A 25,588-nucleotide genomic window follows, 5' to 3' on the forward strand; every position below is an offset into this window, starting at 1 on the left:
GGTCATTTTAGGTAAGCATTTCTGAAATGAAGCTCTTTGTACATGCACCACATTAAGTAATGTATGCAAAATAAAAGACTACAGTCAAGAATAGTACCTGCATGTAAACACCTATTTAAAAATACACTTTAAAAGCAAATTAAGAAAGTATCTCTTATTGTCAGCCTTAATGCTGCTGTGCTACCTTAAAACTGCTCAAGCCTGCAAATTGCTATCAAGTAGAACAAATGCATCATTTTCCAGCCCCTTTCCCATGTACAACTAGTGGAAATTGATCACTGTTAGTACAGCTGTCTTGAACTTCAGAACCAAGGAAAGAAAAGGAAATCAATAAATCCCTTGCGTTTATGAGGTTGTAGAGAAGAGCTGTTGAGCACAATGTTTCTGCAAGTGCAGATGTAACAGGCTTATGGCGCTGTATGGAGCACGTAATCCCCCTGGCTTATTGGAATCCTAATTGTTTACCTTGTTTTAAAGGTACAACACCCAGGAGAACAGAAAATAACCATTTAATTAGTTCACTAGTCTGTTTGTGGCACTAGGGAGAAGTGAGACTAAACATAAATCTAGAAGTTAGAAACCGTGCATTAGAGGTCATTTGTCACTGTAGCTGGTCTGTCTGCCCTCAAAAAGGAGAAGGAAAATGTTTCAAATGTAATCCAGTTTGGATTAGGATATAACACCATTTTTATGCCAGCCCTCACTAATTTGTGTTGAATTTGGTAAATGTGATGCTTGAAATTTTGACCTGCTTGGATGTATTTTTTGACTGTTTTTTTTTTTTTATTATTACACTACTTAGTCACAGTGTCATATTTGTAAATGACTTTTTTGTAGAGAAGAAGAGGAAAGAGTTAGGGAATTTAGGATGCGTATCCTGATAATAAAAGGTTTTATGGTGTTTTTGTGGTCTTCTATATCTGTTTTGCTACTTATAGACTATGGCCTTGCTAAGTCTGCCATACTCTACACATGCAGAAGACTTGACAAGTCAGTAAAAGATTGCATGAATCCTGGAAGGCTCCTGTCATCTCCCTATTTTATACTGATGATTTTAAAAATTTATTTTATATAACGTATAAATAGACTGAAAAGAATATAATTTGTGAAACAATTTCAAGTTCTCGAATGTGTGTTAAAATATGCATACATAAATGCATAGTATGTTCAAAAATAAACTTAAATTGACACAGCAAAAATGAAATGTGTCATGCATTGTTAACAGAGATGTCTAGAATCCTTTACAAATCACAGTATCTGTCATACAATATAGTATACCTGATAAGTCACACAACATCATTTAGGAAACGATGGAAAAAAGGCAATGTACAGAGAAGGACTAACACACTGTGTGTATGGATAACTGACATGATGCATTTCACACAGCGGGTAAACTAAGTTTTGTATAAAACTCAACAAAATTGTCACCAATGAACTTCTCCCCCATTTCATGTGTCATGTGTTTGTTTTTTCCTCTATCTTCTTTGAAGCTCCATACATATGCTTGTGTATGCTTCTTTACCATATTATTTTCCAAAAGTTTTTCCTAGTTTTACACAAAAACGTTTACCCTCTGTTTGCGACATGTCGTCTTCTTGACCCATTCTGACTTGTTCTTTTCATCTTCGGAAACAAATGGCAGATACTGTTGTCTTCTAAATAATTCAAAGATCTGTTTATTTTTAGTTGTATCATTAATATATACATACTGTAAATTTTACCAATCAGTTCAGCCATTTTCTAAGGTGATTTCGCACACTCCTGTATATACTAATTCAGTCATTCCAACCCAATTTAAGATTGTGTTTGGAATGGTTTGGAATATGGAAGGACAACCACAGTACCCACAGAAAAAAAAAACATGGAGACATAAGCAGGACCAAACAGTATCATTCAAACAGTCTGGCAGATCCATGAAAAAAACATTCCTAACCATTGTTTCAGCATTGTAACTGCATACTGGATATATTTTATTTTTAAGTACAAAAAATATGCAAACATATTTTTAGGGTAGTAAGAGGGAACAGTAGGTAGTGCTCTAGATTCACAGCGCTTAGAACTTAAACTTGACTTCTGTTATTATTATCAACTAGGGGAGTACACAGTTGCCTTATGTTTTTTTTAGATTCTCTGTGGCACTTCAGATTTTCTCATGCAAGCCAAATACATTTTGTCTGACTGTTGTCTGCATCTGAATTGTTTTGTTTAGATGCTGTGGTGTTTATATGTATCATATGATAAATTACATATGTATCCAGGACTGGGTACAGCAGGGTGAATGTACTGTAAGCTGTGAATCCTTGCAAACTGGATTTGAAACTGTGTTAATATGAAAATGGATGAATAGAAATGTTTATTTTGCTCCTACAAAATCATACCAGTTTGAAAGTAAACCCTTATTGCTTTTATTCAGCTTTAGGAGACTGGATTTGAATCTGGGGCTCTGTTATAACCTTTGTGGTGTTCACTTCCAAATATGAGGTACAAGTGTTAATCAATACTAGGCTGACCCGCCTTTTAAGGCGACCGACTTTTAAGTTGACCACTTCTTAAGGCAATTTGATATGTAGATCAATTTGATATTTTATACAAACTCATTAATTTGGTTATATTGCATTTGAACGGTATTACTTTAATACTCGTAGTTTCTGTTATTTTTGTGATGAAATGTAAACTTTTTTTACTATATTGAAGTCGCCCTTTTGAACCCCCCTGATGTTTACTACGCAGTGAGGCATTTGTACTCCATCAACATTAATTATTTCCAGAGACATAATTTTGTCTATTTTTCCAGCGCATAGCGCACAAAAGCAAGGGAACGATGGGAGCACCAGAACTCTGCTCACATCATGTCGCTTCGTACCGCAAGCTGCAAGTAGTAAGTCTGTGATAAGCGGAATACCGCTACACTTTCCACTCACGGCACGGAAGGACAATCCCGACCGCTTTTATGTAGTAAGAAAGAAGAAGAAGATATCGCACAGTCTGGAGTAGAAAATCATCTTTTACCTGGAAAAACGAAACTACAAATCCCATCGTGCATTGCAAAATGGACGGGGCGTGTGTGAAACTTCGCGCCGGGTAGCACTCACGGGACGGCAGGACAATCCCGACCGCTTTTATATAGAAGGATGGGTTGCAGTAATACATTGGCCTTTGAGAATGAAGCTCCTTTGTAGTGACGTCTGCATTAAATGTGCTATGACACATGCTTACATCGGAGTAACAGTCTGGTAGAGTGCTGTCATTGTGCAATTTTCTTACACAGGATAGTAATTGTCTGTCGTTGATATTGTACGTAGTGTATAACATAAATGTCTTACACATGAGTGCTTAGTCATTTTATTTGTATTGTAGTTACCTTTTTTATAAAGTAGCATATATAATTTACCCGGTATGTCACAAAAATGTAAAGGAATCTCTTTAGAAACTAAACTGTACATTATAAAGATGGTGAAAGTGGGAGAAAAGAAACACCACATAGTAGAATAAATGGTGTTAGCACCTGATCATGAAAGAGAATATTTCGACCCATGCAGAATATGGTCATTGGCAGAGTCATACTAGGGTGGCCAGAAAAGGAGGTGGCAGACAGCACGAGTCTTGTAACATCTCCCCAAACACATCCCTGTCCCCAATTGCACCTATGTCGTTACAATACTTATTCTTACTGCTTCGAAGTCATATTTACCTCCATTAACCACATTTGTTAAAGCTAAAATCCTCATGTACTTTGTTAACTAAGGTATTATTGTTCTAAGAAAGGCTCTGGCCCCTGTGACCCTGTGAGTACGGGTACAGTAATAGATCGATGGATGACGTTTAAACAGTACTGAATGCAACTTAAGTAGTGGTACTGTAATAGTTTAAGATATAAAATCATATGTAAACAAGTTCAATTTGTCTAAAAGAAATCTGATTCCCAGTATAAATAGTGACTGTTTGTTGTGTAATGTCCTTGGTCCAACAAAGACTAAATGCAGCAAAAGACATTTCTGTTTAGATTTCAGGAGCACCTTGCCAACAACTTACTGGTTTATACACCCAGAAGAATACTTTGTCTGTTTTCCATTCACTTTCATATAGCCAATGCAAAAATGTTCTCCCTTAGAGGAAAAAAGGTACATAAGGTAAAAGAAGTGAAAATACTTATGCTGCCACTATATTTTAAAAACATTTATCTTTAGAAAACTATAAAGGAATGAAAGAATGAACACTTCTGATATGGAGTTCATACAAAAGTGAATTCAGCTGTAATGATGAAATGGATTATATAGCTTGATGTACTCGAACACTACAGAAACAGTCCAACGTTTCATTAAAGAAATATATTAATATATAATATCAACCAAAAGCATGGATGTGTTTCAGATGCTACCTATTAAAGCTTGTTACACAAGATTTTATTTCCTTTTCATTTTCATTATTACTAACCTATATTATACCTCTTAAGTGGGGGATTGCTGGGGAGGTGGAAGACATCTTTGTATCAGGGGTGTGGTAAAGGTCCCAGACAGAATACTTACATGTCTTGGCTGCTAATGTCCATCAGCCTGGGTGTGTGGCCACTGGTGAGCCTCAGGTAGAATCCTGACTTTGGATCGGCTCATGAAGGTTGTGAAAAGTGTGGCAGATGAGTGGTATGAGGCACGGCTGACGGCAGTATGTTCAGGCAAGGTGTGTGGAGCCACAGAATGTTGGAGCAGTGTGGCAGAGCAGCCAGAGAAGAAAATAGCAGGCTTGACCTCAAAGGCACAAACAGGCCTTTATAAGACCAGCTACCACTATTGTTGGTAGTGCAACATCCTTTTTCTGTCTCTCGCACACCTGGGTTGTTACATTAACTTTTATTAATCTATTTACCCATTATGATAACATTACTAGTTTGTGATTTTTACACAGTAAATCAAATCATTTGTCTAATGTGTCATTTAGGTCTCATTTTTTTTTAATAACTTCTATTTTGTTGAACATAGACTCAACATTCTTTTTTTCATCATAACACAAGATACTTAACATTCTCAAACCTGCTCAATCAACTTCAGGATCATGGGATGCTTACAGTTAGAACCCAGGTAGCTAATGTGCCTTTAATAAGATAAAAGAGTGTGACAAAAACACAATTTAACATTTTTGTGTATTGGGATTTATTTCCATTCGGTTGCAATAAAAATAACTCACTCTTATGGGAATAAACTTCAGAGGGAAAATAAATTCAACAGGAGGAATCAAATTTTAAATGCAATGGAAAGATAATTAATCTAAGTATTTAGTAATTCTGATATGTATTTCAAGAGCACATTATAAATAGTCAAAACTCCAAAACATGCTGTAAAGTATGAAAACGAGAACAGATTGGTGAAATGTATGGTGTTGGCTGCCAGAAAATGCAAAGGTCGTTACAAAAAGTACACATGTTCTGGTATGCTGCCTAGTTGTAGAAGGGAAATTGCAGCTTTATAAGTTTATTTTTAATTGACATACATGTGCAGTATATTCACTGTGATTAAACATATCACAGGGTCTAAAAAATTAGGTTTGCTTTTCAATGATGTATAAGTGTAATAACAGAAATATTAAACAGTTTTTCCTTTGACATTGCATGTAAATGTTTTAAAAGTTGGTGAATACAAATAGTGTTCCATTTGCTATCCAATCCAGGATTACAGAGTGAACATCTTTCTACGGCAGCAGTGGAATGACCCTCGTTTGGCCTACAGTGAGTACCCTGATGACTCCCTTGATCTGGACCCATCCATGTTAGACTCCATTTGGAAACCAGATTTATTTTTTGCCAATGAGAAAGGAGCCAACTTCCATGAAGTCACAACTGACAACAAATTGCTGCGAATTGCAAAAAACGGAAATGTATTATACAGCATCAGGTGAGTGGAAGTGTCTGCTAAATGCTAGTCACAATTTCGTCATTTAAACAAAAATTTTATACTTCTATTCTGGACTCTGTATCCAGTTTAGGGGACTTAGGCTTAAGTATATTTTACAGTTTTGCCTCTGTAATTAAAAGTTATTTCTGTGTGCTTTTCAGCTTTTGTTTGTTACTTAATTGCAATAAAAGATAGTAGCCTTGTGGGAGGGTCAAGAGAATTTCCTTTTATTCTGTACATATGACAATAAACTGAAACGTGACTTGATGTGTACAGTAAATAAGGATGGTAAAACATAGCTATAGCTAGAACCAATATTCTGTTTTCCCCTAAACTCCAAACACATATATGTCAGGAGAATTAGTGACTAAAATTGGTCTAGAATTTGTGCTTGAGAGCATGTGCATTAGTGTGTCCTGCTGTGGATATCCTGTTTAGGGTTGTTATATCCTTTGTGCCCAATGATGCCAGAATGGCCAGCAAATGTCAGTTGGTTAACTGAGTTAGAAAAACAGCCTACTCTAATAGATTAATTTGAATATGAATTAAAGCTAAAAGTACAAAGCAGCCATTTAGATTACATTGATATGACTAGTTTTGTTCTGGTTGTGTCCCATTCTAGTAGCAGTAGGACTTGGAACTGGTGGGACACGATTGTTTCAGTGTTAGCAGTATGTCATCTATGGCAGTTTGTGCATTCTGTTACACCTGGCCATGGCCCATCTGTCACTCTGCACAAGTTGTCTGTCTCCTACTCCCCACCTTTTTTGTTTCTTCTAACTTTATTGGGTGTTGGTCCATTCGTAATAAACCTGTTTTTGCATGGAACTAAAACAACATGACTTTTCCTAATACACTTATACTAGCAAATATGAAGATGTCATGGCACACTGGTCCATATTTAATTCACTCATTATTTTGGTGAGTGCTGACATGCTCATTTTATGCAGTATATGAATGTCCACAGATACTGTATGATGCAACCATTTTTTGAACAGTCAATTAAATGGGAAGGACAGGTGTACAGAATAGATTTTACACTTTGTGTATGTTATATATAATGAAGTGCACTTTTTAAAGCAAAGTATTTTGTCAAATAGCAATACATCCATTCTTTTTCTAAACTTACCTTTTCAAATGACATTAAGCATGAGGCAACCCCTGGACATAGATTTGCATGCACCACATAACACTCAATCTTACTTAAACAGTGCTAGTAAGTAGTTTAACAGTCATAAGCTCATAGGACAAAAAATTGTCACCCCTAGCAAAACCTTATCTAGTAGCATGTAACTCCTCCACAGAAGAACAGCCGCAATTCTGTCTGTCATGGACACCATCAGTTTGCAGATGTAGGTGACATCAATTTTCATCTTCTCTTCCACCAGCAAATCCCACAGTTCAGCCAGATTGGTCAGCTGACACTTAAAGAGTTTCACTTATTGCTCCAAATAGTTGCAAAGATTTTCTATAGGATTTAATTCTGGGTATTTTTGCGGGCTGGTCCAGATGCGAGAATGCTTCAGGATGTTTTTTGTGCCAAGTTTTATTTTCAAGGACTGGGGAAGACATGTTATATTTATTCTGAAGGTGAGGTAACTCAGGGTTGTCCAGAAGCCCAATGTAGTCATTCTGGTTCAAGTGCATTGTCACCTTAACTAAAGAGCCCATTTCCTCATAGCTTAAACACCCTAAGTACATCACAAAGTGATAGGACCTTGCACACAGTCCTCAGGAAAGGCTTCATGTGGATTACAATGTAGTCATCGCCTCACAGCATTCGAGTACAGCAGATTACAGCAGACCAGATAACAAGTTTCTTTGGGTCAACAGTCCATTATTTGTCACTCTGTACTCACTGTAACCATGTAGCTTTATGGATAGCTGTTACCAAGGGCCACTTTCATGGTACTCTGCTCCAGATATCTATGGCTTGCAGTTCCCATTTAAGTGTTTGTTCGTAAATGGCTTGTGAGCCTGCATTGTTTGCCTGCACCAGTTCTTGCGGTTTGCTGTCATAGTGCATAAAACGTGGCCACAGTCTATATGTGTGCACCGTCTTTCGACCACAGATCTGTTGACAATGAGCAGTTGACTACAATGTATGCCACTGCTAGAAGACTTATTGGATAGCATGCTTTGACACACCTGTATAGTCGGCAATGCCCTGTACACTATGCTGTTTTTCCAATCGCAGTAACCCCATTTTGCCAAATATTTGCATCTGTCATGCAATCCCTTTTTCAAAGAGAGAACTAAACATATGGCATACCACTACACCTCATCACTCCATTAACCATATAGTACACATCGCAGCTATTAGTAGAATGGTATTCATACAGGTGTCTGTAGCATGTTTTACCTCGTACATGAGCAGTGACTAGTTTTTCGTTGTGTGAGCTTGTTTTTGGGAAATGAGAGAAACCGTCAGAAAGCCCTCGATTAAAAGACGAGAAAGTTCAGACATTGAAATTGGAGTAATTAGACTGGAAGTTGAAATGGCACTAGCCATTACATACACAATGCAATTTTTGAAAAATAAAGTGAATCTGAAGTATACAGTACATTATATAGGACTGTAACATTACCTACTGTATATAGTTCATTATGTATTTTGATGGTGCCAGCATTTAACTATGATAATAAAACATTTACTATTATGTAATGTAAAGCATTGTGACATCTGTTGAATCGGCTGGGGTGAAGTACAGGGGAAAGCATTTTCTGTAAGGGCATAAAGCACCGTCCATGGGGAATATGAGAAATAAATAAAAGGCACCAAAAAGAGAGAGTGGTTTAGACCAGAGGGAAGAGAAGTGCACTAAATAAAAAAGAAAGTTACAGAGTGAGAATGAGAACATAAGTAAAACAGCAGGCAAGTGGTAGACAGGTCAAAGGCAGACTTGTTTTATTATTATGGAGGTGTGCCAGTGAACCAGATAGCAGTAGGGTACTGCTTATATCAAAGCATTAAAAATAAAATTGCCGATTCCATATTGGCTTCTGACTTGTGCCAAGTGTTGTTGGGATTGGCTTTGGGCCTCCAGAGCCCTGAATTAAATTAAGTGAGATTGAGAATGTTATGTTTTATATATTGTGTAGCTTTTGAGGTAACCTAGTTATACTGACAACTCACGGTGATGGAGAGTGGCAATGCGTTGCCAAGTTGATGACCCTATATACATGTAAACACCAGTTGACCTATAAATTTACCCAGAATTGCAGCTCTGGTGTGGGTTATTCATCTGGGTGATCTCAATATGTTTCTTTTACTATAGTATTTTAATGATAAATCAAATAATTACCTTATATTTCTATATTAATGTGTTAAGATTTTTTTTAATTTATGCAAATGTATTCTTCATTAGGGTGGCACAGAGACACAGTGGTTAGTGCTGCTGCCTCATGGATTCACCATCCTGAATTAAATATTCTTCTTGTGTCTGCAGACAATATGATTTTCTCCCATATCCCAAAGATATGAGCATTAGATTAATTTGTGATTGCAAACTGGATGTGTTTTTGAGTGATGCATGTACTCTGAGATACACTGACACCCCATCCAGGACTATTTCTTGCTTCCTTGATAGACTTAATCCCCCCACAACACTGAATTCCATTGACCACTTTTATAATTTATGCATTTTCCATTATTCTGCAATTAATGCATTTTAAGATTTTTCTACATATGTAGATTCAAATGTAGTAAGCAGTATTAATATAAGACTAGATTTTTTATCTGTAGTTATTCTACAGCCATGGACCCCAGCTGTTGGCAAGTGCAAACCAGCTACAAAAGGACATGTTTGTTTCACTTCATATTCATTCTGTGCTGCCTGTGAACTGCATGACTACACGTTCAGATCTGACAACTGTGAAATTTTATACTTACTTGAAAATCACTGTCATTATCTGTCCTTGTTCATCAAGATGTGTGTTTGGAAGAAACTGTCTGCCAACTTACCATGTAAAGCATAAGGAATGATAAGATTTTACATTTTATTTGAAAAAGAGAGACAAACAATAGCAACTTTGTGGCACTTATGCTTTGAACATACACTTTGAAATATTACCTTTTCTTTTTACATGTGTAGAAATAGCTTTCTCATACTCTATTGATGGATTCTCTTATGAGGCATAAAAAGCTTTGTAAAGTGTAGTACTGTACTGATCCCTCAGCCTCTATTATTGCTGTCATGTTTTTGACCTTGTAAATGGGAAAGATATGGTCTTGTGCTGCAACACTTAATGAAAGCAACACTTAAATCTGCATGTGTAAGTCAGTCACTAATGTATCTAGATCCTGGAGAAGTCACTTGAGAGCTGCAGTGTTTAAAGATTTTATTTACGTCTAATGCTTTATTGAGTAATTACTTAATTAACGTGTTAGATTAACCATTTAGAAGTCCTTTGCACTGCAGCAGTCGTGGGTTATTATTGTAAACACTGAAACCATGCAGTGAAATGATCTGAGCCTTGCAAACTTTACTGTTTTAAAAGTTTTCTAAACTTAAAGTTACCACGTGAAAAACATGTTTAATATTTGTTCTTGTATACTCATTTGTGATGAATTCAGGGATGAAAGGTAAGAAACCTGGTTTCAGGCCAAAATACAATAGGATTGAAAAAGCAATTAATGCATAGAAGCAAGAGATCCAATACTGAATAAAAAAAAATATAAATAAATAAAAATACTGTGGTGTGTGATGGTGCTAGAGAAATGAAAGGGAAAAGGTATACTGCTTTAATGTGTTGTTTCTGATATCTAAAAATTACTATGCAAATATCAGCAGCTGTGCAGCAAAAGGAAAGCTAATTTCTTAAGCTGACATCTTTGATGAAAGTTCAGTTCTGGATTCAAAAATGGCCAAAATGAAACAGCTTGTTCAACCTACTTTATAAAAATTAATTCTTCAAAATAAAATTGGTCAAAATGAAACTTTGTAGTCATGCTTGAATAATAAGTAGTAACATCCATTAGAAACAGTATTTATGTCTTGGCTATATTTTTAAATCATGTTATCTTGATACAAAAAAAGATTTTCTGTCAAAAAAATGAAAAATTCTGGGTGTATCAAACTTTTGACTGACAATGTATACTTATATAAATGTGTTCATAAAGCATTTTCTTCCCCACACAAAGGTCTTTCCCTCGATGTATGTCATTCAGTTTTTTTTTAAATTGTCCCAAAAGACACCACTGAATTCATGGCTTGACATTTCAAGTCTTTATAATTTATTATATATTCATCAAGGGGCATTTTCTTCATATGAAGCTGTAATTTAATTGTTAACATTATGAATAACTGTTTCAAATAAATATATGTTCATAATAAGACTAATGAACTGCAGAAGAAGTTGGGGTAGTGATGCCACCTGACTGGATTTGACGCGGCTTCTATCCCCAGCTCGGCTGGGTCATTTGCAGGTTCTCCCAGGGTTCAGCAGTGTTTAGACCAGGGCTTGCAGTTTTCCACAGTCTGAAGACAAGCTCTTAGTTTGGTGTCTCTATTTCTGATCTGGATTCAAGTCCAGAACTGGTTCCTACCTGGCACCGACTATTGCAGATGCAGGCTTCAGGTCTACAGATTGATGGATGAGTGAATGATTAAAACTAAGGAAGAGTGGTTAATTTTATTTTTCTTTTATGACCAGAATAACACTGGTACTGGCTTGCCCAATGGACCTGAAGAACTTTCCCATGGATGTGCAGACGTGTATTATGCAGTTGGAGAGCTGTAAGTGTTCTCTTAATACAGTAATACATCAATAAGGGAGTTATTTATTTCAAAATAATGAGAAGGGTGTGCAGAACATCCTAAAATAGAACAATGTAAAAGCAACTTGCAGATCGGCTTCAAACAGCTGCACAATTCACCTGGGATTTTAGACTGTACTTCTATCATTTTTAAGAATGGCTTTTTGCTGAAGCTTATTTTTGGTATTTGCTCAAATTCACGTGAATTGCATCACCAGAACTGGTTTTAATTACATATCATCAGTGCTGGGGAAGGGCAATAAGCCATTCACTTTGTAAATATAGATAAATTAAACATTTCACATAATATGTATCTTATATTTAAAGCAACTGCAATGTTTGTTTTGTTTTTTCTTAAAAAAAGCTTTTTTATGCACTGTTTTATATTAATTTATATGTAGGCATGAATCACAGACCATAATGCTGAGGTAATCTTTTATGTAGAGCTATTTATACCCAGCATAATGCAAAAATTACCTTACAAAATCAAGAATACTACAAATTTAATTAAATATATAAAGTAAATGTGAATTGCTAATTGCAGGTAACACAGTAACCCACCAGTTCAATATGTCATAAGAATGAAGATGTAGTATGTGAGACCACCATAGAGGCAAATACTGTAAACCTGTGGGCTAAATGAATAAAGAGATATGTTGTTTACAGAGACAGTGTGTTAATACACATGTTATGGTGTTAGAAATCCTTACAATATTAAGAAGAGATGAATGTTGGCCCAGAGGAACGTAGTGTTTAGAATGTGCAGACCATTAAAAAGATGGCACAGTTTACAACTTTTGACAGAAGTCGAATTTGCATTTTAGCAGAAAGAAAATCACAAGGATAAATTTAAGGCACAGGTGACGTTTCATGGACTTCTCTTTGTTTTAAATGTAAAATGAACTACCACAGAGACTTAATTTTGTGGTCATTTATGTCACAATACCAAGAAATTCTCTTTTGAAATAAATCTGTCAATTGTTTTGAAAGTTAGAGGGGTTGGAGTGGAAACTCTTCAACGCATCATTTCTGAAAGCGAATGCTCTTGACAGATTTAGAGATGGCTGTGTTCACTTGTTTCACAGTAGCTGCCCTTGGATTGCTAAGACATTGTCAGTGAAAAAAAAAAAACTGCTTCTAAGACTTACAATTCTGAAGCAGAGGTGAGGCAAAACACATCTGAGTTATCTGTGATCCTTCAGGCATACGTTCTTACTTGTGTATACTGTTTTTAGTGAAATAATTTATAGGCAGCAAATAAAAGTATTCTACTTTTTACAGTGGCATATGCTTGGTCAATACCATATGCCCATTGGCATCAATTAGAGCAAAGCAGTATCACTACCTTTTCTTTGTTTAGTCAAAAATATTTTGTAGTCCAACTTATTTTTTGATGGTGTCATTAATGCTACATTCACTGTTTGACCTTGAGCAAATTGGTAAACCTATTAGCTCCCTAGAAGTGCAAAAATAGAAGAAAGCACTATTTATTGAGCACCTTGGGATGTTATTTACTACACAAAGAAAAACGTGTTAGGCAAACAGTGTGGCTTAGCAGATAAGGGCTTGTGAGGTTACAATTTATATATGACACCCTGTGACAATTAAAGTAAGTTCTATAGACTGACAGTGCTAGAAACTGTGCAACACCCTTATGAGTTTTAAGTAATTGCAAGTAAAAGTGTAATTAAATTTAAAAAATGTACATGAATGGTACCTATCTTGAAGACAATAATGCCTGCTAATTTACACCTGCATAATGTGCTCTGTGTTTATCAGCAGAAAAACAACAGTTCTGACTTGTCATCCTTCTGCTTTAGTTGGTTACACCATGAATGACCTCATCTTTGAGTGGGATGAAAAGGGAGCTGTGCAGGTGGCTGATGGACTAACATTACCTCAGTTTATTCTTAAAGAAGAGAAAGACTTGCGCTACTGCACAAAACACTACAACACAGGTCAGTACCACCAAACTGGAAAAATGGCACGGTATATTGTAGCAAAAAATCAAAATGACTGGTAGATACCTAAAGGAAGATTATTGGCTTGTATTTTAGAATATCAAGGTCTGTTTGCAAGTCTGCCTATCTATCATTGTGTATTTTGATTCTGCATCATCAACATTAATAATATATGACATATTTTTAATTTATGTAATGTGCATTTTCCTTATCTTTTTTGTGACCTAATATTAAACATATAGTAATACTATGTATACTTCCTTACATTTGCAAATTACTATTTCTAAATTAGAGGTATTACCTTGATTGAATACAAATTTGCTTAATTTTATCATTAAATAAATGATCACTTATAATATTTAATTAATTGTTTTCTGTACCCACATCCTCTCATTCTGTTTGTTATTTTTATATACCACAGCCTATGCCAGTCACAGTAGATGGGCTGATTACCAGCAGGGCAAAAAGAGAAAAGATTTAGCATCATAAATCAAACTAACAGCTAGTCTTCAGATTGTCAGTAGAAATCTAAGCTAGCTGGAGAAAACCTTCAGGCACTAAATGAAAACACAAATACATTCTGATACTGAATAGGAGCTCAAGTTACTGATAGGTTTCCTTACATGTTAATGACAATCTGCTAATTTTTGGAATTGTCAGGTCTGAATGACCATTATTATTATTTTCGTTGTAGCTTTTGTATCCCACAAGACCTGAGATGACAACAGTGAACAAAGAGTCTTTTCATTTAATATTATTGGATAATAAAAAGTGAAAATAAAAAGAAAATCTACTCATGCTGTGTACAGCTACATAAATAAATTCTTGAAACTTTGAGTATTTAGGAGGGCATCTAGCCTGCTTTTTTCTTTCTGTTTTAGTACTACATATTAATTAACCTATTTGGAGTCACTTCTGGGGTCTATTGCTAACTGAGCATATTTTTTATGGTTTATCTCATTATTTGTTTATTATTTTGTTCCTTTCTTCATGCATGGCTTTTAAACATTATGCATTGATATACTGTAATCGTTTAGCTTTTTCAGATGTTACCATTGCTGGTATATATTTTTGGAAGGTTCGTTTGCAGGTATGTAGGAGTGTTTATTAATTAACACAAACATCACAAAACATTGCTGTAAATGTATGTTTTTAGTGCTGACATTAACATGCAACTGTCATCAAATAATAAATAGTTACCCATGTTGTATAATTTAGTGGTCCTTAAAATAGCTGTCAGAGAGATATGCATAGCAAGGAAAGACCTGTTTAATCCATCAGAAAATATGATAATAGCCTTTTACTCTACTTTTGATATGTCCAGTGAGTCTGCACAACCCACATTATGTTGTTTTTGCTTTGAAATGGTGAATAAGACACTCCCTCGTGAAACTATTATGTGAAAATATATTTTGATTCTGCTCAGATCTGTTACTTGTTCATATTCTACTCTGTGTTCCATGCAGATCACACAGTTTAATGAAATGCTGTAAAGTTTTCAATTAGTGTAAAAATAAAATTAGCTAAAACACTATGTGACTGGTAAGTTGTATTTGAATTTATAAATGTAAATAAAAAATGAGGTTATAATTTTTGGTTTCAACCAATAATTCAGACAAAACTATAAAAAAAAACATGTGGTATGTTTTTGTTTTTTGTAGAAAAATGAAGAATGAGTATTGATGCCTGGTTTGAACTGTGCTACAGTTGCACAGATATTTTTCCAACACAGATTTTTTCCTTGTTATTTTTGATATATACAGTATACACTTGAACATATTCCAAGGATTTTATAAATATTTGCTTCACTACTCTTTTCAACATAACCTCCGTCAATTTCAGTAGCCTTGTACTAGCATCAATCAAGAACATGTAACTATTTCATGGATCAGTCTTGAGTTTTTCTCTGGCAAGCACGTCTTCACTTTTTCAGTTGCCTCTTGAGGTGGAAATCTAAGGTAGTGATATCTGAGTTTTAGGGTAAATAGAGAAGAATCAAAACAACTGACTTTTGTGATTGCCTCTTGTGTTTTTGCACTTATGTGTTGTCAAGTGTTGTCATGCAGCAACATTTTTTAAGTTGGATACTCCTTAAAGCCATCTGCAGTTTTCTAAGAATTTAAATGTACAGATCTGAGTTAACAGTTTGATGGCACAAACTGTATATCCTTAAAACCATTGGTCAAAATTTTATCTTGTGAATGGGTAATGTTAAAACTCTACTGGCCAGAAGAAGATATGTTATCCAGTTTCACTGACATTGATCTCCAGTCTTAAATAATGTCTGGTTATATTCCTTTCTCTAGCCAGAGTGAAGTGCATGAATAAGCCCTGCCTTGCTTTTCTCGTAATCCACAATTCTAACAGTGCTTTTTTCAACAGCATTGTCTCCATACACTTTTGCAATTGCCTGTTAATATTTGTCACTTATTTTCTTCTCCTTTACAAGAAATCCAATATTAGCTTGTTGTTTAAAATTCACATCACTGCATAACACCATTTTAGATTCAAATGCACAATGCCTAGGAAATAGATTTCCCTGCAGCAGTGCAATAACAAGCAGAACATTTAAAGTGACAGAGTTGCAGACATATCCTGTTAATTTTGAGTGAAGTATAGAAAGCGTTAAAACATTGTTGAGCAACCCTTGTTTTTATTGATTTTCATGCATATATTCTATATGGAGGTTTTATTGTGATTACTGCCTAGCACTGCCGTCTTATTTTTCCATAATTCTTGGTTAACTTAACAATCACAGTTTATAGACACTTGCTCACTCTCTCCATATCTGTGTTGTTTTTCCCTAGGTATTCAGCTTTCTTCCAAAATCTGAAAAAATGCCCTTTACTTTAAGTTTAGGAGAGTGTAAATTGTTTCCATGCGAGTTTCCATCATGAGATGCTGGTCTGAGGTGGGCGTAAGCCGTCTTGTAGTCTTTCTGGGCATCCCGGCCGAGTCGCCCCCCCAGCCACCTGTGACTATATATATATCACTAATAAAAGGCAAAGCCCTCACTCACTGACTGACTGACTGACTCACTCACTCCCTCACTCATCACTAATTCTCCAACTTCCCATGTAGGTGGAAGGCTGAAATTTGGCAGGCTTATTCCTTACAGCTTACTTACAAAAGTTGGACAGGTTTCATTTCGAAATTCTACGCGTAATGGTCATAACTGGAAGCTATTTTTCTCCATATACTGTAATGGAGTTGAGCTTGATGGCCGTGGGGGGCGGAGTTTCATGTGACATCATCACGCCTCCCACGTAATCACGTGAACCGACTTGTCAATGCAGTACGTAGAAAACAAGGAAGAGCTCCAAAAAACACTGAAGAAAACATGCATTATACAATTGAGAAGGCAGCAAAACAATAAGAAGCAAGCGACTGACACATACAACCATATTCATGAGTGCAACTACTTCGGAAACAAAGCACGATGTAAACCTAAAGTTTAAATTAAGTTCATAGACAGGCTGCCGCTGGCGTTTGTTATGCCCACGGCTAATGCAGGATACAAGTTTAATGAGAGGACACAGGATATAAACAAGAGTTTTGATCACTTTGTAACTAAGTTAACATTGCTGGTGAGGGGCTGTGCTTATGCAAATTCCGAGAGACTGTCTTTGTGGGGGGGATTGACAGTTAAGGCGGGTGGGGGAGTCACGTCATCATCTCCCCTCTCATTCACCTCATTTCGCTCTGAGCTGAGTTCCGCAGCTAACGCAGTCTTGCGGGACCAACTTTGTGACGCTGCCACCAAATACTCACAGAAAAATCCACAAGTTAATACACACGCTGTCTCTAGAGTTTCTCCACACTCTGAATCCTCCAGGCACTACTTACAAAAGGTTACATTGACAATCATGTTACGTTATTTTTAAAAATGTTTCCTTTTCTTAGCACAAGCACAGCTGAGAAGCTTCGCATGATAAAAAATAACGCATTTAATCACACTTTGCATTCCAAGCAAAGGGGAACTTCTGTCAATGCATGATTTACTGGTACACCGATTACATTGATGCACACATCAGAGCTACAAAAAATGTAACAGTCGGAAGAAAGCGCGTTGCTACGACTGATTGGAGGAAAAGTTCATTTCAAAAGACTACCCGACAGAAGCCTTGATAAAAGCATGGTTTTGTGCACATATATATATATATATGTATATATATGTGGATGTATATGTGTATATATACTGTATATATGTGTGTATATGTATATATATATGTTTATGTGTGTGTGTGTATATATATATATATATATATATATATATATATATATATATATATATATATGACAGCAACACTCATGACAATGTCAATCATGTTACGTTATTACTATTAAAATGTTTCCTTTTCTTTTCATTACTTGTTTAACACACTACTTTTCCACTGCTGAGCTGGTATTTTGCTAGTATATATATATATATATATACTAGACATTGAGCCCGTTACAATAACGGGCGCTAGAACAGTACTGCATAAACATTAGTAGGAACAGTCTATATTAAATGGCAAGGGACCTTGTATATGGCTGTAATATTCATCGCTGAATTGTGTGCCTTTAATTTTCTCTCTCAGTAATACTGGTTTGTATTTACGTAAAATGGCTGTAATTTTGTCTGACAGTAATATAGTGGAACCTTGGTTCATGACCATAGTTCGTTCCAAAACTCTGGTTGTAACCCGATTTGGTCGTGACCCAAAGTAATTTCCACCATAGGATTGTATGTAAATACAATTAATCCGTTCCAGACCGTATGAACTGTATGTAAATATATATTTTTTAAAGTTTTTAAGCACAAATATAGTTAATTATACCATTGAATGCACAGCGTAATAGTAAACTAAATGTAAAAACATTGAATAACACTAAGAAAACCTTGAACAACAAAGAAAACTAACACTGCAAGAGTTTGCGCTATAGACTTACGACTTTTCGCTAAAAACACTTTTTTTTTTAAATGAGTTTTAAGCACAGGGAATAAAATGAACATTTGAAAAATCCATAATTTAATAAACAACCAAGAAAAGTAACATTGCAACAATGCACGCGCGTGTGTGTGTGTGTGTGTGTCTCTTTTGCGGGCCTGCTTGTGTGTGTGTCTGTCTCTCGCGTGTGTTTGTCTCTTAAGTGCACGCCTCTGTGTCTGTCTGTGTGTGTGTGTGTGTGTGTCTGTCTGTCTGTCTCTCTCCCACACGTGACTGTGTGTGTGTCTCTCTCGCGCCTCTGTGTGTGTCTGTCTGTCTGTCTGTCTCGCGCGCACCTGTGTGTGTGTGTGTGTGTGTGTGTGTCGCACGCGCGCCTGTGTGTGCGTCTGTCTCTCTCTCTGCACAGGGAATGCACAGGAAGAGACTGAACAAGTGCCGTGTGGCCCTGCGCATGCGCACTTCACCAGAAGATACACACACACGGACACCTGGATGCACACAGGGGTTTTATTAAAGATATATATACTAGCAAAATACCCACGCTTTGTAGCGGAGAAGTAGTGTGTTAAAGAAGTAATGAAAAAGAAAAAGAAACATTTTGAAAATAACGTAACATGATTGTCAATGTAATTGTTTTGTCACTGTTATGAGTGTTTCTGTCATATATATATATATATATATATATATATATATATATATATATATATATATATATATATATATACACACACACACACACACACATATATAAACATATATATCTATACTAATAAAAGGCAAAGCCCTCACTCACTCACTCACTGACTCATCACTAATTCTCCAACTTCCGTGTAGGTAGAAGGCTGAAATTTGGCAGGCTTATTCCTTACAGCTTACTTACAAAAGTTAGGCAGGTTTCATTTCGAAATTCTACGCATAAGGGTCATAACTGGAAGCTATTTTTCCCCATATAATGTAATGGAGTCTTGAGTTGCCGTGGAGGGCGGAGTTTCGTGTGACATCATCACGCCTCCTACGTAAGTACGTAGAGAACAAGGAAGAACTCCAAACAGCGATGAGCACAAAACGCCATTTCATAATTGAGAAGGCAGAAAAACATTATGAAGCAAATGATGCATACAAGCATATTCATAAGTACAGCTACTGCGGAAACAAAGCACGGCGTGAACCGTAAGTTTATATTAAATTAAGTTCATAGACAGGCTGCCACTAGCGTTTGTAATTTAGTGCCTGCCCATATAAGGCCGTCCATCAGCGGCAATCCAATACAAACACTGCCGGTAAATGTTCACGGGTGAAGGACTGTGCTTATGCAGAGGAAGATGAGATGGTCAGGGTGGTGTTTGGCACAAACTCATTGAAACTGCGAGAGAAACTTTTAAGTGCCGGGTCTTAGCTGACATTACGAGATGGCAACAGTACAGCTGGGAACCTTCGATGCAAGAACACCAAGCGGCTCACGTGAACTGACGCAATGCGCAGACAAAAGCAATAGTTCAAGAGTGCTGAACAAAAACCGAATTACACAATTGAGAAGGCAGCAAAAAAATATGAAGCGTCTTATACATACAATCATATTCATAAGTGCAGCTACTGCGGAAACAAAGCACACGGTGGAAAAAGTGAATGTCCTGCTAAAGGAAGACAGTGTAAAAAAACCCGTGCATGCAGTTTGTCACATCACAGATAAAAAGGAAGACGAGCTGTTTATTGGTGCAGTAAGGAACTAATCGATGAATGAAACCTCTTATCTTTACAACGATTGACAAACACGGAATGTAACTTGAACACATCCTACAAATACGAGCCTGATTGAAAGAAATAATGATAATCAAATCCTTGGTGACAGCAACATTCAATAACACTCACAAAACAATTACTGTATATTGACAATCATGTTACGTTATTTTTAAAATGTTCCCTTTTCTTTTTCATAACTTCTACTTCTCCACTGCGGTACATGGGTATTTCTTTTTCATAACTTCTACTTCTCCACTGCGGTACTTGGGTGTATATATAAATGAATATATATACCCCGATCTACAATACATACTTTAGCATAGACAAGCCACACACTGTGGCGCAATTGTAGAGTCTTAAGCCTCTAACGCCGACATTGAGGTTTGATTCCCGAGAGGGTTGTACTGACTATGTGCAGCGCTACCGATTCATTTTACCTTCTCATCTCCTTGGTTTGGGGCGTATGAAAAATATTAGGTTAGCAGAATCATGTTACGTTATTTTTAAAATTTTCCCTTTCTTAGCACAAGCACAGCTGAGAAGCTTCGATGCATGTACTCCATAACGCGTTAAAAAATAACGCATTTAATCACACTTTCAATTCCAAGCAAACGGGAACTTTTGTCAATGCATGATTTCCTGGTACATCCATTACACTGATGCACACATCACAGCTATAAAAATGTTAGAGTCGGAATAAAGCACGTTCCTACGACTGATCATTTCGACTACCCGAAGCCTTGATAAAAGCATGGTTTTGTGCACACTGAAAAGCAAGCAAAATTAGATGCATTACAGAAAGCGGACTTTGTGGCTCTTACTGGAGATCATTGGACTTCCGTGACCGTTAGTAATTCTAAATACATCTAATTACAAAATGTTCAATGATCACACTGTTTTAGCCTAATGTACAAAATAATTTTGGCTAATGTTACTCAGAGTTTAAAGAGTAAGCTGGTCAAATTACCTTTTATGTTTCTGACTTATTTTTTTAAGAAGAAAAACTGCATTTTATGTTGAAATTTTGGTTATTATTATTTAAAGACAATACTATTCTGAAAATGTACTTAAAGTACTTAAACTACCACTTTATTTTTAAGTCTGCCCAATTTTAACCAGGGATGATATTTTTGTTTCTGTTTTGAATTCAAATGCAGTTTAAAAGCTTTTTTCAGAAATTAAAACAGCTTCAGTTTACAATATTCATGTCCATGTCTATTATTTGATTCTGTCGCCCACTAAAACCGTTTTAAATTAAAAAAAAACATTTGCGATTTGGGGCAAATTTACGTGTCGATTACATACGATTAATCAAGATTAATTCTTACACAGCCTCTAATTAATTGGATTAATTTTTTAATCGAGTCCCACCCTAATATATATATATGTAGATATGTATATGTAGATTTGTATATATATATGTGTATATACAGTATATATGTAGATATGTATATGTTGTATATACAGTATGTATATATGTGTGTGTATATATACAGTATGTTTATATATGTATATGTATATATGTATGTGTGTATATGTATATATATAACTGTATATATATGTGTATAGATGTGTATATATATATATATATTTATATATATATATATATATGCCAGCAACACTCATGACAATGACAAAACAATTACATTGTCAATCATGTTACGTTATTATTAAAATGTTTCCTTTTCTTTTTACTTCTCTGCCAATGCAGGTATTTTGCTATATATATATATATATATATATATATATATATATATATATATATAATATAAATAGATAGATATGACAACAACACTCATATCAATGACAAAACAATTACATTAACAATCATCTTACGTTATTTTTAAAATGTTTGCTTTTCTTTTTCATAACTTCTTTAACACACTACTTCTCATTCGCTCAAGTATGGTATTCTGCTAGTATATATATATATACATATCCATACATATAAACATATAAACATATATATATATATATATATATATATATATATATATATATATATATATATATATATATATATACATACATACATACATACATCCATATATATATACATATATATATATATACATATCTACATATACACACACATAAAAATACATATATATATATATATATATATATATAAATATATACACATATATACAGTCTTTGGGGTGCGAGCAACTGTTGCTGGGGGTGGCAGAATCCATGAAGGAAGAAAAATGAAAAACATTATTTGTACAAAATCTTAATTTATTTATCCATTCCTAAATAATTAAATGGGCAGGCTATTTCATATCAGTGCAATACGCTGCTTGTTAAAACGGATGACTCCCGCTCTTACGTGCAAGTCTGCGTGGATATTATGAACTATCGTTTCTGTTCAAGTTCTATTTAAATTTTAAATAGAAGGAATTTTTATTTAGTCGACAGAATATTATTCGAATAAATCAACTCAAACCTTAAATAACTTATAATATTTTGCTCTCCATAAAAATATATCCTGTCTAAATTATACAAGTTAGAAATAAAGTAAGCGTTAAAAGAACAAACATTCAAATTTCTTTACTCTTATGTAATTTTATATAAAAATAAACTTAAATTTTAAATATCCCAAAAGATTTTGCTCTCCATAAAAATATATCCTGTCAAAATTATACAAATTCAAATATGAACATGGTGCATAACAAAACCTGGAAATATAAATAAAATTTGTTCTTTTCAGCAATAACAAATCAAATCATTCAGTTGTCTTTGCTCTTATGTCATTTTATCAGAGCTGGACGCCTGGCATCTTTTTGGCAACAAGTTTGTTTATGTTTGGTGTGAGGTTCTGTGTTGTGGAGATTCTCAGGATGGACTGCAGGTGCTCATCAGTGAGGCGACTCCTGTGTGCTGTTTTGTTAGTCTTCATGACTGAGAAGAGCTTCTCACACAGATATGTGCTACCAAACATGCACAAGGTTCGAGCCGCATGTAGGCGGAGCTGGAGCATTTGTGCGGGAATGGAGTGAATAAACTGTGCGGGCCGTGCAGTATCGTACTTTGCCTTCAGTGTGCCATTACACTGCAGCTCAATCACCTCCATCTGAATCTGCACAGGTGCAGTTTCCACATCGACGGCAAATGGGTTTAGAAACAACTCAAAATTCTTTTTTTGTTCTTCAAAGTCACCAAAGCGCCGTGCGAACTCAGTGCGCAGTGCGCTCAGTTTATCAGCAAAGTGCGTGTTGGGAACACCGTTGTGCCGACTTGGTTCAACATTACTGGGCAACAGGGAAAGTGGGGCAAGTTGCACTGGTGCATTTGTGTCTCCCATAAAAGTAGCTTCACTTGAAATCACTTTGTGATTTTGCACGGGTAAAACGTCTGCTGAAGTGTCAGATTCTTCTTTAACTCTTCTGCTTTCTGTATCTTGTGCATTGCATTCAGGTCTTTCAGGTTATCTTGATGTTTTGTCTCATAGTGCCGTCTTAGATTAAATTCTGTAATTACAGCCACATTAGCTCCACAAATGAGACACACGGGTTTACCGGCAATGTCAGTAAACATATACTCAGCCTCCCATCGGTTTTTAAAGGCTCTATGTTCAGAATCACCTTTTCTCTTTGGCATCGTGTGGGCTAGCTTCGCAATAACTTGCAGCATCATAAGCTAGACTTGATTAGCGGTAAGTGTTAGGCAAGGCAGCTGAAGCGCTGCATTATGGGATCTGTAGTTTATTGTGTTACCAGCGCTTCATATCCCGGGCCATTAATAACAATAATACAGTATATAAAATGATCTCGGGCGGATATAATTACATGCCGGGCGGATGTGGCCCGTGGGCCTTGAGTTTGACACATATGGACTAAATAGAACTTGAAAAGAAATATTTTTTCGAATGTGATCGCGCAATTCAGATCGAGTTGACGCACACTACAGTACATCGAGCCCGCGTGCTATTGTGGTTTTGCCTGTGTGCCTCAATAAGTTACCCTCCCCTCGCTCTTACTTTTTTACCGTTCATCTAATGAATACACTGAGTATGGCTTTACCAAAACAATCATTGATCGCGAATAAAGTATCCATTATTCATAAAGCTTCAATTGGTGATCTGTCTTTCTGCGTTAACCACATATTTTTTCATACGTCTCAAACCAAGGGGATGCGAAGGTAAAATGAATCGAGAAGCGCGCGTACATACTTAGTACATCCCCTCTCGGGAATCGAACCTCGCACGTTGGCGCTACAAGCAAAGGCTCTACTATTGCGCCACGGCGTGTGGTTTGTCTATTTGAGCGTAGCAGTGTAATTCGGTTTTTGTTCAGCACTCTTTGGAACTGTTGCTTTTGTCTGCGCACTGCGTCAGTTCATGTGAGCCGCTGAATATGGTTTTATATGTCACTCGCTTGCTTCTAATTGTTTCGCTGCCTTCTTAATTATATAATGCATGTTTTCTTCAGCGCTTTTTGTAGCTCTTCCTGGTTTTCTATGTAATGCGTGATTACGTGAGAGGCGTGATGTCACACGAAACTCCGCCCCCCACGGCTTTCGAGCTCAACTCCATTACAATAAATGGGGAAAAATAGCTTCTAGTTATGACCATTATGCGTAGAATTTCGAAATGAAACCTGCCCAACTTTCCAAGCAAAGATTTTTAGTGAAACAATATTGAGTTGTATGAAGTTAAATCAAAAATTTGGGTACCCTTGTAATTTTTCTGATTTGAATGCATGTAACTGCTCAATACTGATTATTTGCAACACCAAATTGGTTGGGTTAGCTCGCTAAACCTTGAACTTGATAGACAGGTGTGTCCAATTATGAGAAAATTTAAGGTGGTCAGTTGCAAGTTGTGCTTCCCTTTGACTCTCCTCTGAAGAGTGACAGCATGAGATCCTCAAAGCAACTTTCAAAAAATCTGAAAATAAAGAATATCCAGTATCATGGTTTAGGGGAAGGCTACAGAAAGCTATCTCAGAGGTTTAATACCTCTGTCAGTTTCAACTGTAAGGAATGTAATCAGGAAATGGAAGGCCACAGGCACAGTTGCTGTTAAACCCAGGTCTAGCAGGCCAAGAAAAATACAGGAGCAGCATATTCACAGGACTGTGAGAATGGTTACAGACAACCCACAGATCACCTCCAAAGACCTGCAAGAACATCTTGCTGCAGATGGTGTATCTGTACATCGTTCTACAATTCAGCAAAATTCACACAAAGAACATCTGTATGGCAGGGTGATGAGAAAGAAGCCCTTTGTGCACTCACACCACAAGCAGAGTCACTTGTTGTATGCAAATGCTCATTTAGACAAGCCAGATTCATTTTGGAACACAGTGC

The 25,588-nt window shown here is 36.1% G+C and overlaps 1 protein-coding gene across 2 annotated transcripts in view; it reads left to right on the top strand.

Annotated features, from left to right (window-relative positions):
- The window catches only part of glra1 (glycine receptor, alpha 1), a 169,523-nt gene that overhangs the window by 90,479 nt on the left and 53,456 nt on the right, over nt 1-25,588 (top strand). For both annotated transcript variants that reach the window (XM_039775877.1, XM_039775878.1), the window contains exons 4-6: nt 5,662-5,885; nt 11,541-11,623; nt 13,464-13,601. In XM_039775877.1, coding sequence (XP_039631811.1) covers nt 5,662-5,885; nt 11,541-11,623; nt 13,464-13,601 — 445 coding nt within the window. The remainder of the gene's footprint in view (nt 1-5,661; nt 5,886-11,540; nt 11,624-13,463; nt 13,602-25,588) is intronic.

Source organism: Polypterus senegalus, chromosome 13, assembly GCF_016835505.1.
Source record: "Polypterus senegalus isolate Bchr_013 chromosome 13, ASM1683550v1, whole genome shotgun sequence".
Taxonomy (NCBI): Eukaryota; Metazoa; Chordata; class Cladistia; order Polypteriformes; family Polypteridae; genus Polypterus; species Polypterus senegalus.